Genomic DNA, 12,974 nt, shown 5'->3' with positions numbered 1-12,974 from the left:
GGTCACCATCAGCAGCTCTGTCACCCAGGCCACAGGGGTCGGTCTGTGACTACTCCTGGTGACCTTAAGTTCTGTGAGTGCAGTTGACAAGTGATGTCAACCCAAGAGCTGTGGGACTTCACCTGGCTGAGGGCAATGCTCACTGGATGTTGCCTGCTTACCAAAGTCAGTGGCTCAAATGGATGCTGAAGGTAGAAAGCCAGGCTGCAGTGACATCCACATCCTAGACCCTGTGGAATGCTGTTGTTTTGTTCCTGTGACCTCCCAACTCCTTGCTGCCTCCTTCCCAATGGCTTTTTTTGGGGTGACTGAAAATTAGAATTGTACCCGCCGTCACACCTTGCAAAGGCTGCAGGCAGGAAAGACCTGGACTACAGTTGGGTCTGTCCCAATGTCTTTGGGAAGAGGCTTCTGTGGTTTTCACAGTGGGAGGACTTTGTTGCTCTCTCTGTCTGGACCATGGGGAAGAGGCTTTAGCAGATACAGGCTGAGGTGCCCCTGCTCCTGGCTGATGTGTTTGGAGCTGGGGAACTGGAGCCTCATCCTGTATGAGTGTCTCTTGTCTTGCTATTGCTGTGAGTGGGGTAGCTCAGACCAGCCCTGCAGGAAATATGTGGCTGACACTGGGATGCCCATGAGCAGCATCTACTTGGCCCCTACATTGTGTAGCAGGCTCCAAAGGCTTTCCAGCATGGGAAGGGCTCTTGTGGCTTTCTGGAATTTAATGATACTCAAAACATCTCTTTTGGAGAAGGATTCCTTACCCCTAGCTCTGGCTGACTGAGATGTGTTGTCAAATTGTATCCCTTTACCAGACTTTTATACAAACACCAGGTAGGAAGATGTGGCTGGGTGTCCAAAGAGGAACTGCCTTTCAGCTGGATTTGAATCCTGTTAATGTAACTTGTCCAGGCAACCACTTTCTGAAGCTATTTCTCTTGCAGTGGTGGGAACACACTGTTGTGACCACGTTCTTGTTCATCTGCATCCTAAGATGCTCAAAATCTGCCTGGTTTGGCTCGCTTCCCTTTAGAGCATGGTGCTGGGAAGAGAGTCCAAGAGCCATGGTCATGAGCTGAATTGTCCTTTGTCTGCTTTCCTTGCTTTTCCAGCTGGTAACAGGAGCAGAGTGCCTGCATGGCTGGCTGTGTGCAGGCAGCAGCCAGATTTGGGAATGTGCAAGCATGGTTCCTCAGCAGCCATGCCAGGCGTGCCTAGGGATGCACTGGCTGCTCTGTCCTCAGGACTCTAAGCTCTTGGGTGGGCATTAAAGTGTCATGGAGGGCTCCTTGGGGTTTCCATCGCTGTAGAGAGATGCTTCCAGCCTTTCAGGCCTCTACCAGACCCTGAGAACAAGTATTGCAATTTGTTGTTTCTGCTTCTACTTGCGAGTGGGCTGAGTCACCAGCACAAGTTTGTGGTGTCCCTGTTGCATCCTCTTGTGCTGTGTTCCAGCAGCTGCTGTGTTTATTCCCATAGACAATCCTTGTTCCAGACCAGTGTTTTTCTGGGTAATTTCTGGGGATGTGGAGGTGAGACAGAGATGTAGTCCCATGGAGAGGGACTTTGAGGAAAACCTAGAAACAGTCTATGGGTATTTCTGATCAGGGGCAGTCTTGATGCAAGGCTGAAACTTAGGATGCATCCCAAAAAACAGTACAAGAAGCACTCAAAGAAACATCTGAACTCCTCAGGAAGCTGCTTGCTCGCCTGTGTTTTGGTGACTGATTTCCTGGCTTATACACTGCAAGACTCCTCTCTGTTCAGGCTGGAAGTGTGATGGTAATGGGAGTTTCACCTTAATGCCCCTGGCCCTGGAGCAGAGGGCTCTCCTTGGCTGTGGCAAGCTCAGGCACCCCTGTTCCAGTGATTGCTGGAGACAGTCTTAAAGCAGCTGTGCTGGCATCTGAGCATAGATCTCTTGAATCTCTGGATTAGTTTTGACACATGTGCTTTGGGGTATGTTTCTCCCTGCCATGGCTTTGACAGTCTGGAGACCCTTGAAAACCACACGTGCTTACCTGATGCACTGTCCTCCTTCCCTCGCTCTAACCATGCCCTCCCTTTTCTGTCTTGCAGCCGTGGGGACTCAGGCAAGCATCCTTTTCACCAAAGAGCCCTATTCCCAGGATGCCCTGCACGGCCGCAGCGCCATCCTCCGCTGTGAGGTGAAGGAGCCAGCGGACGTGGAGTTCGAGTGGCTGCACGACGGGCTTCCCGTCCAGGACACGGAGCAGCGCTTCAAGGAAGGCAGCAACCTCCAGTTTGCTGCTGTGGATCGGCACCGGGATGCCGGGGTCTTCCAGTGCCTGGCCAGGAATGTGCTCACTGGGGAGGAGGCACGCTCAGCCAACGCGTCTTTCAACATCAAGTGTGAGTGTGGGGTGATGGCAGCAGGGCACACGCTGCAGCCTGGTGCTGCTCGCTGCACACAGGGAGTAGCATTCTCTTGAGAGAGCCCAAGGCTGGAAACAGTTTTTCCAGGTTGTCTGCTGGTGATTGTGTGGGTCAGAGCGGGATCAGACTTCCTGGGCTGCTCAAGTAGGATTCCTCTCCAGCTACCATGTCCATCATGTCCTGTAGACAGACCTCTTGTGTCTTCTGGTGTCCCCAAGGCTGTCAGAGATGCTTTCTCCTGCTGCCTTTCCCATTTGTGCATGTGAAATGGGCATGTTACTGCAGCAAGTGGGTCCTGAGCACTGCAGGTCCTTTCAGGACTCACCTTATCCCTCAGAGAACAGCTGCAGAGGGCAAAGTGGGACCTTTGCAGTGTGGGTGTCTCTTTACTCCATGCTGGCTTGAGAGCATATGTGTCTCTGAGCACACTTGTGCCCTTGCTGCCTGCTCTGGTTATCAGTGAGCCACCAATAACCACCACCCGGGCTCTGTAGGTTTGGAGAGCCAGCTGTGTTGGTATTCTTTGATCCCACAGGGATTGAGACAGGCAGTGTGATGCTGAAGCAGCCGGACAGCGTTGCTGAGATCCAGCCCTCTTCCACAGTGGTGCTGCGGTGTCTCATCGATGGCCACCCACGGTAAGGGTTGCCTCCTGAGGAGTGGACCCTGCCAGGGGCCCCTGCACCTTGGCTGTGTGGTCTTTCTCTCTCTCTCTCTCTATCCCCCTCCCTCTCCCCCGCCACCTTTTTCTTTCTCCTCCTCCCCCACCTCCCCTCCTCTCTCCCGCAAGAACTCAGTAGAGTCAGGGAAGGCGAAAGGCAGGATTGAGCCTGTGGCTGAGCACCGTGGGAGAAGGCAAACGGCTTCCCCAGAGCCGCGTAGCGAGGAGCACAGTAAGGATGGGCTGTCACAGTCCAGTTGCTGAGCTGCTTGGTGTGCTGCAGTCACTCTCCGTCGCTTTCCAGTCGTGTCCCGTCCACTTGGCTGCATGTCTCATGGCTTCGTGTCTGTGTCGGGGCCAGCAGCGGGGACGGAGAGCCAGGGAAATGGGCCATCTCTGGGCTGTCTCCTCTGCACACCTGCTCTCTGGGGAGCCCTGACGGTTCCATGCCCCAGGTCACCTGCTTGCCCCTGTCTTGCAGCCCCGTGTGGCAGTGGTTTCGGGATGGCAGTCCCCTGCCGGACGGCCGCAGCACCTACTCTGTCAGCAACAAGGAGCGCACGCTGACCCTGCAGAGCGCCAGCCCCGATGACAATGGGCTCTACTACTGCTGCGCCCGCAGCGCCGTCGGCTTCGTCTGCAGCCAGGACAACTTCACGCTCAATGTCATCGGTGAGTTGTGTTTCTCCACCCTGCTCACAGCCTCCCCTCTGCTGCAGGACAGCAGCCAGGCTGCAGGGGAAGTGTCAGGCTAGTGTGACTTTCCTCAGTGCAGAGACAGACCTAACAAATCCTGGCCAGGTTACAACCCAGCCCTGTCTGCGGGTGTTCATTTGCCCCTGTGTTTTTCTGGAACAGGTTTGTGCTGTTTTCTCTCATAATGGAGCATCAGGTTTGGACTCTACAGGCTATAGGTGCTGCTGGTTTTGCTGATATCATTGCCATGTGGGTAGATGCCCTGTTGGCCTTTGGAGGCAAGGCCCAAGGAGGGCAGGAATTGTTGGCCTTAGAGAGGTATTTGGAATTGGACAAGGAAATCTGCAGTCCAGTGACAGCATTGATCTGTGTGCTAGGAACCAGGGTGCTCAGGGCCTTGATGGAAGCCGAAGGTGTTTTCCCCAGAGCAGCTCCCACATGCAGTCCTGGGTTCTGAGTCTGTAACTCCAGCTGTGCTGGCACATCTGCCTCCTTTGGGCTCGCAGGGTGCACCCAGCTCTTCTTTGAGCTTTCCCCAGAGCACTGGAATGGGAACACCACAGGCCCTGCTGTTCCTCTCACCCTCCTGTGGTCTCTGCCATTGCAGATGAGAGCTTTCCTCAGGCAGTGATCTTCCCAAAGGACCTCATCGTGACCAAGAATGAAGAGGCCATGTTTGACTGCCAGTTTGCAGCTGTGCCCCCTCCCACACAGGAATGGCTCTTTGAAGACAACCCCATCACCAACAGATCCAAGTAATAGGGACCCCAGTGATGTGGGCAGGGCTGGGAGGAGAGGGGCACTGTGTTCCAGAAGCGAGAGGTCAAGCCCTGTCTGTGCATGAGGGCAAGCATGCAACATCGGAGTGGCCACAGGGATTGGTTTGTCAGCTGGGCTGGCTTGGGTTTAGCAGGGACTTGGTCCTTGTGCATGGCATTTATCAGAATAGGACTCAGGAAGCATTTTGTCCTCACACAAGTCTCTGGGGTGTCAGTTCTAGATGCCCATGCATGATAGCCCTACAGTTAGGGATGTCTCTCAGCCCAAGATGTGGTAATTCTGTGGAGCCAAGGAAGCTCAAGGTCCAGACACCCACTTGGGGCAATTCACAGTCAGGGATGTGTCCCAGTACCAGATGCCAACATATGATCCCCAGACTTGGGAAGGCCTCCCAGCCCTCAGCACCTCAGCATCTGCACAGCAATCACTTGCCCCATGGCTCTCTTGCACTTCCACATACAAGTGTGTGGTGATCCCCATTGCCAGGAGCGTTTGTGAGCCCCAGACAGCCTAAGTGTGGGGCAATCTGCAGCGCAGAGACTGATCATGGAGCTGGGGTGTGTCTCCACCAGACTCTGGAAGGCAAGCAGAGCCATCTGGATGCTGGCTGTCCTCTGCCTGGCAGCCCCCGGGCGCCACCTTGTGTCCCCTGCCCCTTCTTCTGGCTCTGTGTGCTCTCACAACTGGCTCATGCTTGGTGATGCATTTTTTTGGTGAGAGCCAGCTCTTCACCAAGAAAAAGATTTCAATGAGCTCATTTCCTCCATAAAGAATGTGTCCCACCACCTCCTTGTTTATGTGTGCTGGGAAGCTTTGGCTCGGCACCCTCTTGGTTTCATGAGCTCATGCAGGACATTTCAGTGCTGTAGCTCTGGCCCATGTTCTGCAGAGATGCCCACTAAGCCCTTCCTCTCCCCACGTGCCCAGGACCACCGTGTTTGCCAATGGCTCCCTGCTGATCACCCAGGTGAAGGCTCGCAGCACCGGCATCTATAAGTGCGTTGGCCGTGGGCAGAGGGGGAAACCTCTTGTGCTGAAGGCAACTCTGCGGCTGGCAGGTGAGCTCCTGGGGCTGGTGCCAGGGTGGGCAGTGGGTCCCAGAGTTGCTGTGTCACTGTGGAGCTATGTGATGATACAGCAGTGGGTCAATGCATGAAATAGTTCATCCTTGCTGGCTGGATGATGGGAGCAAACACAGTTTGTGTGCTCTCTCCTTTAAATGGTGCCTCCCGTGTGAATGGTGATGCTGGTAGGTTGGCTTACATGTTCCTGCTGTTTGAGTCTTGTTGTGTTTTGCTCCTCTCAGAGATCGAAGACATGGCACCCTTCTCCCCGAAGGTGTTGACAGCAAATCAGGGGCATCGTGTGTCCTGCCCTGCCCCACAAGGCATACCCCCACCCCAGGTCTGGTGGGAGAGAAACCAGGAGCGAGTTCCCACTGCTGGCAGGGTGTACCAAGAGGGAGAGCAGCTCATTTTCACCAGTATCACTGAGATGGATGCAGGGATCTACACGTGCCATGCTGCCAACAAGGCTGGAGAGAAGAAACAGGAGCTGAGCATCACTGTGGCTAGTAGGCAACTTTCTGAAAAGGGTGGGGGCAGAAGAGGGGCTGGATAGGGGGTTAGGGTGAGCTGGGCAGCATGGCTTATCATCTCACTGATACAGAGAGGCACCTCTCATGGCTGGCTGCACCCTACCTGTGTGTGTTCTGCACTGGTGCTGGCCAGAGGGGTGGTGAGTGACCCTGTGTAACCCCTTGCTTTCGTGCCCAGCGGTTCCCAAATGGGTGGAGATGCCCAAGGACAGCCAGCTGGAGGAGAGCAAGCCAGGATACCTGCACTGCCTCAGCAAGGCCTCCCTGAAGCCCACTGTCACCTGGTACCGCAATGGTGTCTCCATTTCTGAGGTGAGGCAACAGGGAAAGCCCCTGCCCCTCTTGGGCACTTCTGCTGGGCACCTGCTCTGCTCCTGCTGTTTCTCACCTTGTTCCTAGGCCCAGCATCCCTGTCACCCCCACTTTGCCCATATTCCTGGCACTATCTCCATGCTACTGATGTATGGGTGCACAGTTGACTGTCTCCTGCCACTTGGCTGGCAGTCAGTCTTGTGCTTTCGGGGCAGGGGCAAGAGAAGGGTCCCCTCAGCTTGTCTCAGTTCTCCACGTGGGTCTGAGCAGGGATGTGTTTATCTAAAGCATGGTGTGGCATGTGGAGTGTCAGCAGTGCCACAATGAGGGCTGATCCCAGGGCTGGTGACAGTGTCATTTCTGCCCCGCTCCTTCCCTCCCTCTGGGCAGGACTCCCGGTTTGAGATCTCGGAGAACGGGACGCTGCGCATCAACAACGTGGAGGTGTACGATGGGACCATGTACAAGTGTGTGAGCAGCACCCCAGCAGGCAGCATTGAGGGATATGCACGGGTGCACGTGCTGGGTATGCTGACAGCACCTCAGCCCTTCCCTTGTGGCTGCAGGTGTGATACCTCCAGCTCCAGGGTCTCCCGTGGCTGGGGAGAGCCTAAATGTCACCTCTGTTTGTTGCAGAGAAGCTGAAGTTCACCCCACCACCTCAGCCACTGCAATGCATGGAGTTTGATAAGGAGGTGACAGTGTCCTGCTCAGCCACGGGCCGGGAAAAACCCACCATCCAGTGGACTAAGACAGGTCAGGGGGATTTGCTTGTGATACCTCTGTATCTGACTTGGGACCATGGGAACTTTGCATTGTCCCACCTCCAGCGTGGGTAAAGCAGCAGTGTGGCCCAGTGCTTCCTGCATGACTGCTGCATCCTTCTCTTTACATCCTGCAGATGGGAGCAGCCTGCCATCCCACGTCAGCCACAATGCTGGGATCCTGTCCTTCCACAAGGTGAGCAGGAGCGACTCGGGGAACTACACGTGCATCGCCTCCAACAGGCCGCAGGGCGAGATCCGCGCCACCGTGCAGCTCGTGGTAGCAGGTGAGGGCTCTGTGGCAGGCAGGGCCATTTTCTGCTGTGCTGGCCCTGCACTGGCTTTGCCTGGGTGGCACCTGGCATGCCCTGCAGAGAAAGCAGTGTCTGGCCTGACCCTGAGCCATGGCACTCGAGTGTCTGGTTTGTCAGTGCTTTGCATACAGCCCAAGAGGGTGTGTGCCACTGTGCCAGTGCTGGTCGTGCTCCCTTGGGGGAGCTCAGCACCATTCCCAGGACCTGACAGTGTTCATGTTGGCCTCTCTGCCTTCAGTTTACGTCACCTTCAAGCTAGAGCCAGAGCCCACAACGGTGTACCAGGGCCACACAGCCATGTTCCAGTGCCAGGCAGAGGGGGACCCCGTACCACATATCCAGTGGAAAGGGAAGGACAAAATTTTGGATCCCGGCAAGCTCCTGCCCAGGTACAGAGCCTCCATTCCAAACTGAAATGTAGCACAGCAGGATGTTCCCCATGCCTGCCTGGTATGAGGGTGCAAATGCTGCAATCCTGGGTTCCCAGCTTGGGCACATAATTGACTCCACGTGCCACGACCTGGACTCTCCTGGCCCCAGGGTTACCCTTCCTGCCACAGCTTGAGATGGCAGCTGATGGCAGTGGGAACATGGGGCTGAGGCATCCTGGGGAGATGGAAGCCGGTGGCAGTGGGGACATGGGACTGAGGCATCCTGGGGAAGTGGGGCTGCAGGTACCCCAAGCTTGCCTCTGCCCTCTGATGTTTGCAAAGAGCTCTGTGTGATTGGCAGGATTCAGATCATGCCCAATGGCTCCTTGGTGATTTACGACGTCACCACTGAGGACTCTGGAAAATACACCTGTATTGCTGGCAACAGCTGCAATATCAAGCACCGTGAGGCCTTCCTATATGTTGTAGGTAAGGAGAGCCAGGACGTGACTTCCTGGAATCCCTGGTAATTCTGGGCCCTGCTCCTGGCCCTAGTTGTACCTGCCAGGTGGTCACAGCAGCATACCCACTGGAAAGCAGCACAGTGTGCTGTGGGATGTGCCCAGCGTGCTGTGGCTGGGTGAGGAGGTGGCCACAAAAGTGGGTGGGGGTTGGGGCTTTTCACACCCCTCCAGCAGGTTCCTGAGCAGGATTTGGGAAATCCCTCCACACCCCCGTGTGTTGGATGCTCTCTGTCCCACAGACAAGCCAGCAGCAGAAGAGGATGAGGGACCTGGCAGCCACACACCCTACAAGATGATCCAGACCATTGGGCTGTCAGTGGGGGCAGCTGTTGCCTACATTATCATCGTGCTGGGGCTGATGTTCTACTGCAAGAAGCGGAGAAAAGCCAAGAGGCTGAAGAAGCACCCAGAGGGCGAGGAGCCTGAAATGGAATGTCTGAACGGTGAGGCCGGTACGCCTGAGGCTTGGGGCTTCACTGCTGGTCCCCTATCCCTGTGCTGGAGGGGCTGAGGGGCAGGGAGCTCCCAGGGAATGGGACTCCTAACCCATGGTCTCTTGCTCTTGTTTTTGGCTGGTGGCAGAGACCTGCTGCCAGGTGAGAAATAGGCAAGTTAGTGTGAAACCTGAATCCTAGTTTCACATTGTGGCATCTCTGTCCGCTGAGTCATGTGTCACTCCTGCATCCCAGTGCCTGCACATGGCATCACATGTACCAGGGGAGGAAGGACCCCTATTGCAATGTAATGGAATAGTAGTGCTCTCCTGGCCCCTTCAAATCACAGTTCAGAAGCTCCTGGTGCTGGAGAGATGTTTCACTGAACCCACTCTGTTATCTCCAATGAGGACTTGTAAGTGGTGGGATGCAGTTGAGTTTGCTGTTCCTAATTCCCTGGATCTCCCCAAAAATGCAGATGTTCTCTCTCCCAGTTCTCCAGCACACAGCCATGTCCTAATCATGTGTGAGTTGGTGTGAGGGCCTGGTAAAACACAACTGCTGGGTTTGCCTCCTGGTTTTCCCCTTGCATTGGCACTTTGAACAGAGCCAAATCTCCAGAAGAGAAGTCTGGCTGTGGGGAACCTCCTAGGAGCAGGGATGCAGGAACATCTGTGTATCTTTGTGCCCTGCATCTGTCACCCCTGTGAGCTCTTTCTGTGGGCAATTCACCTCTGCCAGCAGGCTCTGGCCAGCATCTTTTTTCTGGAAAAGAATTTCTTTTCATCTTTTCTGAGGTGATGTCAGATTTTTATCTTGGCCTGTCTTTATTATATTTTTCTTCTGCTAGAGTTTTCCTCTTCTTACTCCCTTCATCTGGAACCAGTTTAGCTGCCAGGTGCATCTTCACTCTTAGAAGCAGACTGAGCTGCCCAGATGTCTACACTCCTTTTTGGTACTTCTATAGCCTCTCTGGGGAAGTGGTTTGTGTTTGCTGTCAGCTCTAGTGGAGTCATTCCATTCACCATGGTCTTCAAAGATCTGGCTCTACCTCCTTTTGATGTGGTCCCTTGTTAGCTGGGTGACCCAAAGAATCTCAGCACCTGCCTCAGTACCTACAAGTACTGTCTGGCTGACCACCAGCTGACTTTTTCAGCGCACTCAGAATCCACACTGCTCTCCATGGACTTGCAGTGGATCTTTCCTATGGATTTCCTATGGATCAGTGCACTCCTAACCAAACCATTCAGCTACCTTCCAAGGTCATGTCCTTGGTGTGTCACATCCTCTTTAACAAGTGCTTGCTCTCAGTATCCCTGTCTGACTGTCCTGCTTGGTTTGTTTTGGGTTTTTTTTTGGAATACAGACATAGCGTTTAGGGAAGCTCATGGCTGTGGTGGCTGATTTCTGTGCTAGTGTCTCCAGGGCAGCATGGCTTTATCTCTTTCTCCAGGAGATGCTCAGGTGTTACAGGCAGGTGAGCAAAGCAGGCAGCCTCTTTACACTTGCTTCCCCTTTGGACTGCTCACTACATCAATGAAGCTTCCTGTGCCTTTGTGACCAGCTGCCTTGTCCGAGTTCTGTGAAACATGGGAATGTCTGTTCTCAAAAGTGTCTCTTGTTGCTGCCTGCTGGTGCTGTCTCTCAGTGGCAGCACACTCACTCTGCAGCCTTCAGGATTTTTTTGGCACAGTTGCAGTGGTTGTCTTGTGTTATCCTCTTGGCTTCAAGCTTGTAGTCTTGAGACACGATTAGTCATGAGTGCAGACAGCACAGGGTCAAACAGTCCTGCTGATAATGAGTGTAAAATCAGGGAGAGTGTGAGGAGCATCCAGCTTTGATTTATAGGATAAGTGATGTTTTTTCGCTTTTGTCTTCTGCAAACCTTACTCGGCTGTATGAGGGCAGACAGCTGTCAGTAGCCACGGCTCTTAAGTCAGCATATCTCAGTGTTCCCAGCTCTAGTCCTACCTGTGACAAAGCCATGGTCCCTGTCATGGTAGCCAGACCTGCTCAGATATGCTGGTACCTGTCTTGCACATGTGCATTGTAAGCAGGCATGTAGGTACACTGCAATACAGTAATCTGTGGTGGAAACTACAGGCAGTGGGATTTCTTTTGGAGTTGCCTCATGTTGGGTTAAGTCTTAATTTTATGATTTCCTTTTGCATGGCTCTTTGCCTGATGCTTGTTCCAGGAGCAGCTGAAATGGAGTATGCACAGTAGTACAGAGTGATGGTGCAGGTGTGTGACCAACCTTAGCTCAGGGTTGTGACCTGCTTTAAATTCCAACTCCTGCCTTCATCTTATGGAAAGTACCACTTCCTAGTAACCAGGTTTTATCCAAGCAGTAAATGAATTTACAATCAAGGTTTGCTTTCTATGCAGTCATTCCCCTACGAGCTGCCTGTAAAACACAGGCTTCTCTCCTTTCTCAAGGCTATCATGTTTTGTCCAGTTCTCTGGCTTCTGTTTGTGCTAGGGAAATTTCTAGTGAAGTTCCTGTGCAGAAAGCTTGCTGGGGTTGATTGCAAGGACAGCACTTCCTAGCACTGCTTTAGCCCAGCCAGTTAAAATCCAGGCTGGTCTGGTCTTACAGGTTGAATATTTTCAAGGACATAAGTATTGCTGGCTTGCTGGGAAGTGAGTAAGGAGCAGGGACATCAGACTGCAGCAGCTGATGCCAGATAGACTTGAGAGGCTCTTGGGCAAAGAAAGACTGTGGTTATAATGAGCAGTGTCCACTCTGCTCCATCTCTGCCTCACCCATCCCATATCCTGCTGCTGTCCTGCGGAGTTTTGTCAATGGTAGTTTGAATGTAGCCTCTGCTTTGATGACTGAGTGGCAGGGGATGGACAAGGCCAGATGGGACTGGCTGGCTCTGGGACCAAAGCCATTGCTCAGCATCTGATTTCAAGGGTGGCTGCAGGGCTGCCAGAGGTGGGGCAAAAGCAGAGGCCAGGCTACTCTGCTGCCTGGGACTGGACATCAAGCTGGAGTGCTTGGAGTGTCAGAGCACCAGCGTAACTTCCATTGTGTGGTGTGGCAGGATGCTGAGGCTATTTGTGCTTCCCTCGCAGGTGGTGCTTTGCTGCAAAACGGGCAGATGACAGCTGAGATTCAGGAAGAAGTGGCCTTGACCAACCTGGGCAGCAGCTCTGGGGCCAGCAAGCGCCACAGCGCTACCGACAAGATGCACTTTCCGCGTTCCAACCTGCAGACAATCACAACCCTGGGTATGCTGGGCCACCCTGGCCTTGACCCCATTCCAGCAGGAAACCTGTGGCTGAAAGGTCCTAGCCAGAAAACAGGATGTGCTGGGGTGCAGAGGGCCCTGCAGCCACTGGACTGTCAAGCACATGTGCTGTCCTAATGCATGCCACCTTCCCTTGTGCTCCTCTACACTTCCAGGCAGGGGGGAGTTTGGTGAAGTGTTCCTGGCCAAAGCCAAAGGTGCAGAAGATGGTGAGGGTGAAGCGCTGGTGCTGGTGAAGAGCCTGCAGACGAGGGATGAGCAGCTGCAGCTGGACTTCAGGCGGGAGGCAGAGATGTTTGGGAAGCTGAACCATGCCAACGTGGTGCGGCTGCTGGGGCTGTGCCGTGAGGCAGAGCCACACTACATGGTCCTGGAGTACGTAGACCTGGTAAGGGTCCTACCAGCAGCACCTGCAGTAAAGCAGGGATGTGACAACAGTGGGCGTGGGGCCTGCAAGCGTGACAAGAGGCTGGCAGCACAGGGCAGTCAAGGTGTAGGGAGACCAGGCTGGGCTTATTCCCAGCCTCTGGAAGAGTCTCAAGGGGAATGGGAGTTTCCTGGCAGTGACTTTGTCCTCTACATCCTCCTGATTACTGGTTTATGTCCTGGACTCAGCTATGTAAGCTAAGTTCTAGGACTCCATGCTGCAGAATGGCTGTGAATGCTAAGGGCTATGAGGAGTCTGGAGTTGGTAGGAGCGAAATCAATTCGCAGCATGAAAAACCTGGAGACTTCAGGCCTGCTTGCCCTGATGTTAGCCAGCTGAGGCCCAGAAACAAGATATTGGCTTGCCCTACAAGGCAGGGACCAGGAGGACAGGCAGGAACCATGGTCCAGTGGATGAGGATCTGTGGGTCTGCCACATCC

The 12,974-nt window shown here is 54.0% G+C and overlaps 1 protein-coding gene across 4 annotated transcripts in view; it reads left to right on the top strand.

Moving 5' to 3' along the window:
- PTK7 (protein tyrosine kinase 7 (inactive)) overlaps positions 1-12,974 on the top strand; it is a 37,418-nt gene that overhangs the window by 22,764 nt on the left and 1,680 nt on the right. For 3 of the 4 annotated variants that reach the window (XM_085054473.1, XM_085054475.1, XM_085054476.1), the window contains exons 2-16: positions 2,080-2,373; positions 2,933-3,035; positions 3,540-3,730; positions 4,362-4,509; positions 5,462-5,592; positions 5,841-6,107; positions 6,310-6,443; positions 6,834-6,969; positions 7,080-7,199; positions 7,345-7,494; positions 7,760-7,910; positions 8,254-8,381; positions 8,656-8,868; positions 11,932-12,087; positions 12,263-12,495. In XM_085054473.1, the coding sequence (XP_084910599.1) occupies positions 2,080-2,373; positions 2,933-3,035; positions 3,540-3,730; positions 4,362-4,509; positions 5,462-5,592; positions 5,841-6,107; positions 6,310-6,443; positions 6,834-6,969; positions 7,080-7,199; positions 7,345-7,494; positions 7,760-7,910; positions 8,254-8,381; positions 8,656-8,868; positions 11,932-12,087; positions 12,263-12,495 (2,555 nt within the window). The remainder of the gene's footprint in view (positions 1-2,079; positions 2,374-2,932; positions 3,036-3,539; positions 3,731-4,361; positions 4,510-5,461; positions 5,593-5,840; positions 6,108-6,309; positions 6,444-6,833; positions 6,970-7,079; positions 7,200-7,344; positions 7,495-7,759; positions 7,911-8,253; positions 8,382-8,655; positions 8,869-11,931; positions 12,088-12,262; positions 12,496-12,974) is intronic. The other variant, XM_085054474.1, reaches the window with a different exon arrangement.

The sequence above is a fragment of the Lichenostomus cassidix genome, chromosome 3 (assembly GCF_008360975.1).
Source record: "Lichenostomus cassidix isolate B80296 chromosome 3, HeHo_3.0, whole genome shotgun sequence".
In the NCBI taxonomy this organism is placed as follows: domain Eukaryota; kingdom Metazoa; phylum Chordata; class Aves; order Passeriformes; family Meliphagidae; genus Lichenostomus; species Lichenostomus cassidix.
The sequence above is the reverse complement of the archived record's forward strand: the minus strand, read 5'-3'. Positions and strand labels throughout refer to the sequence as shown.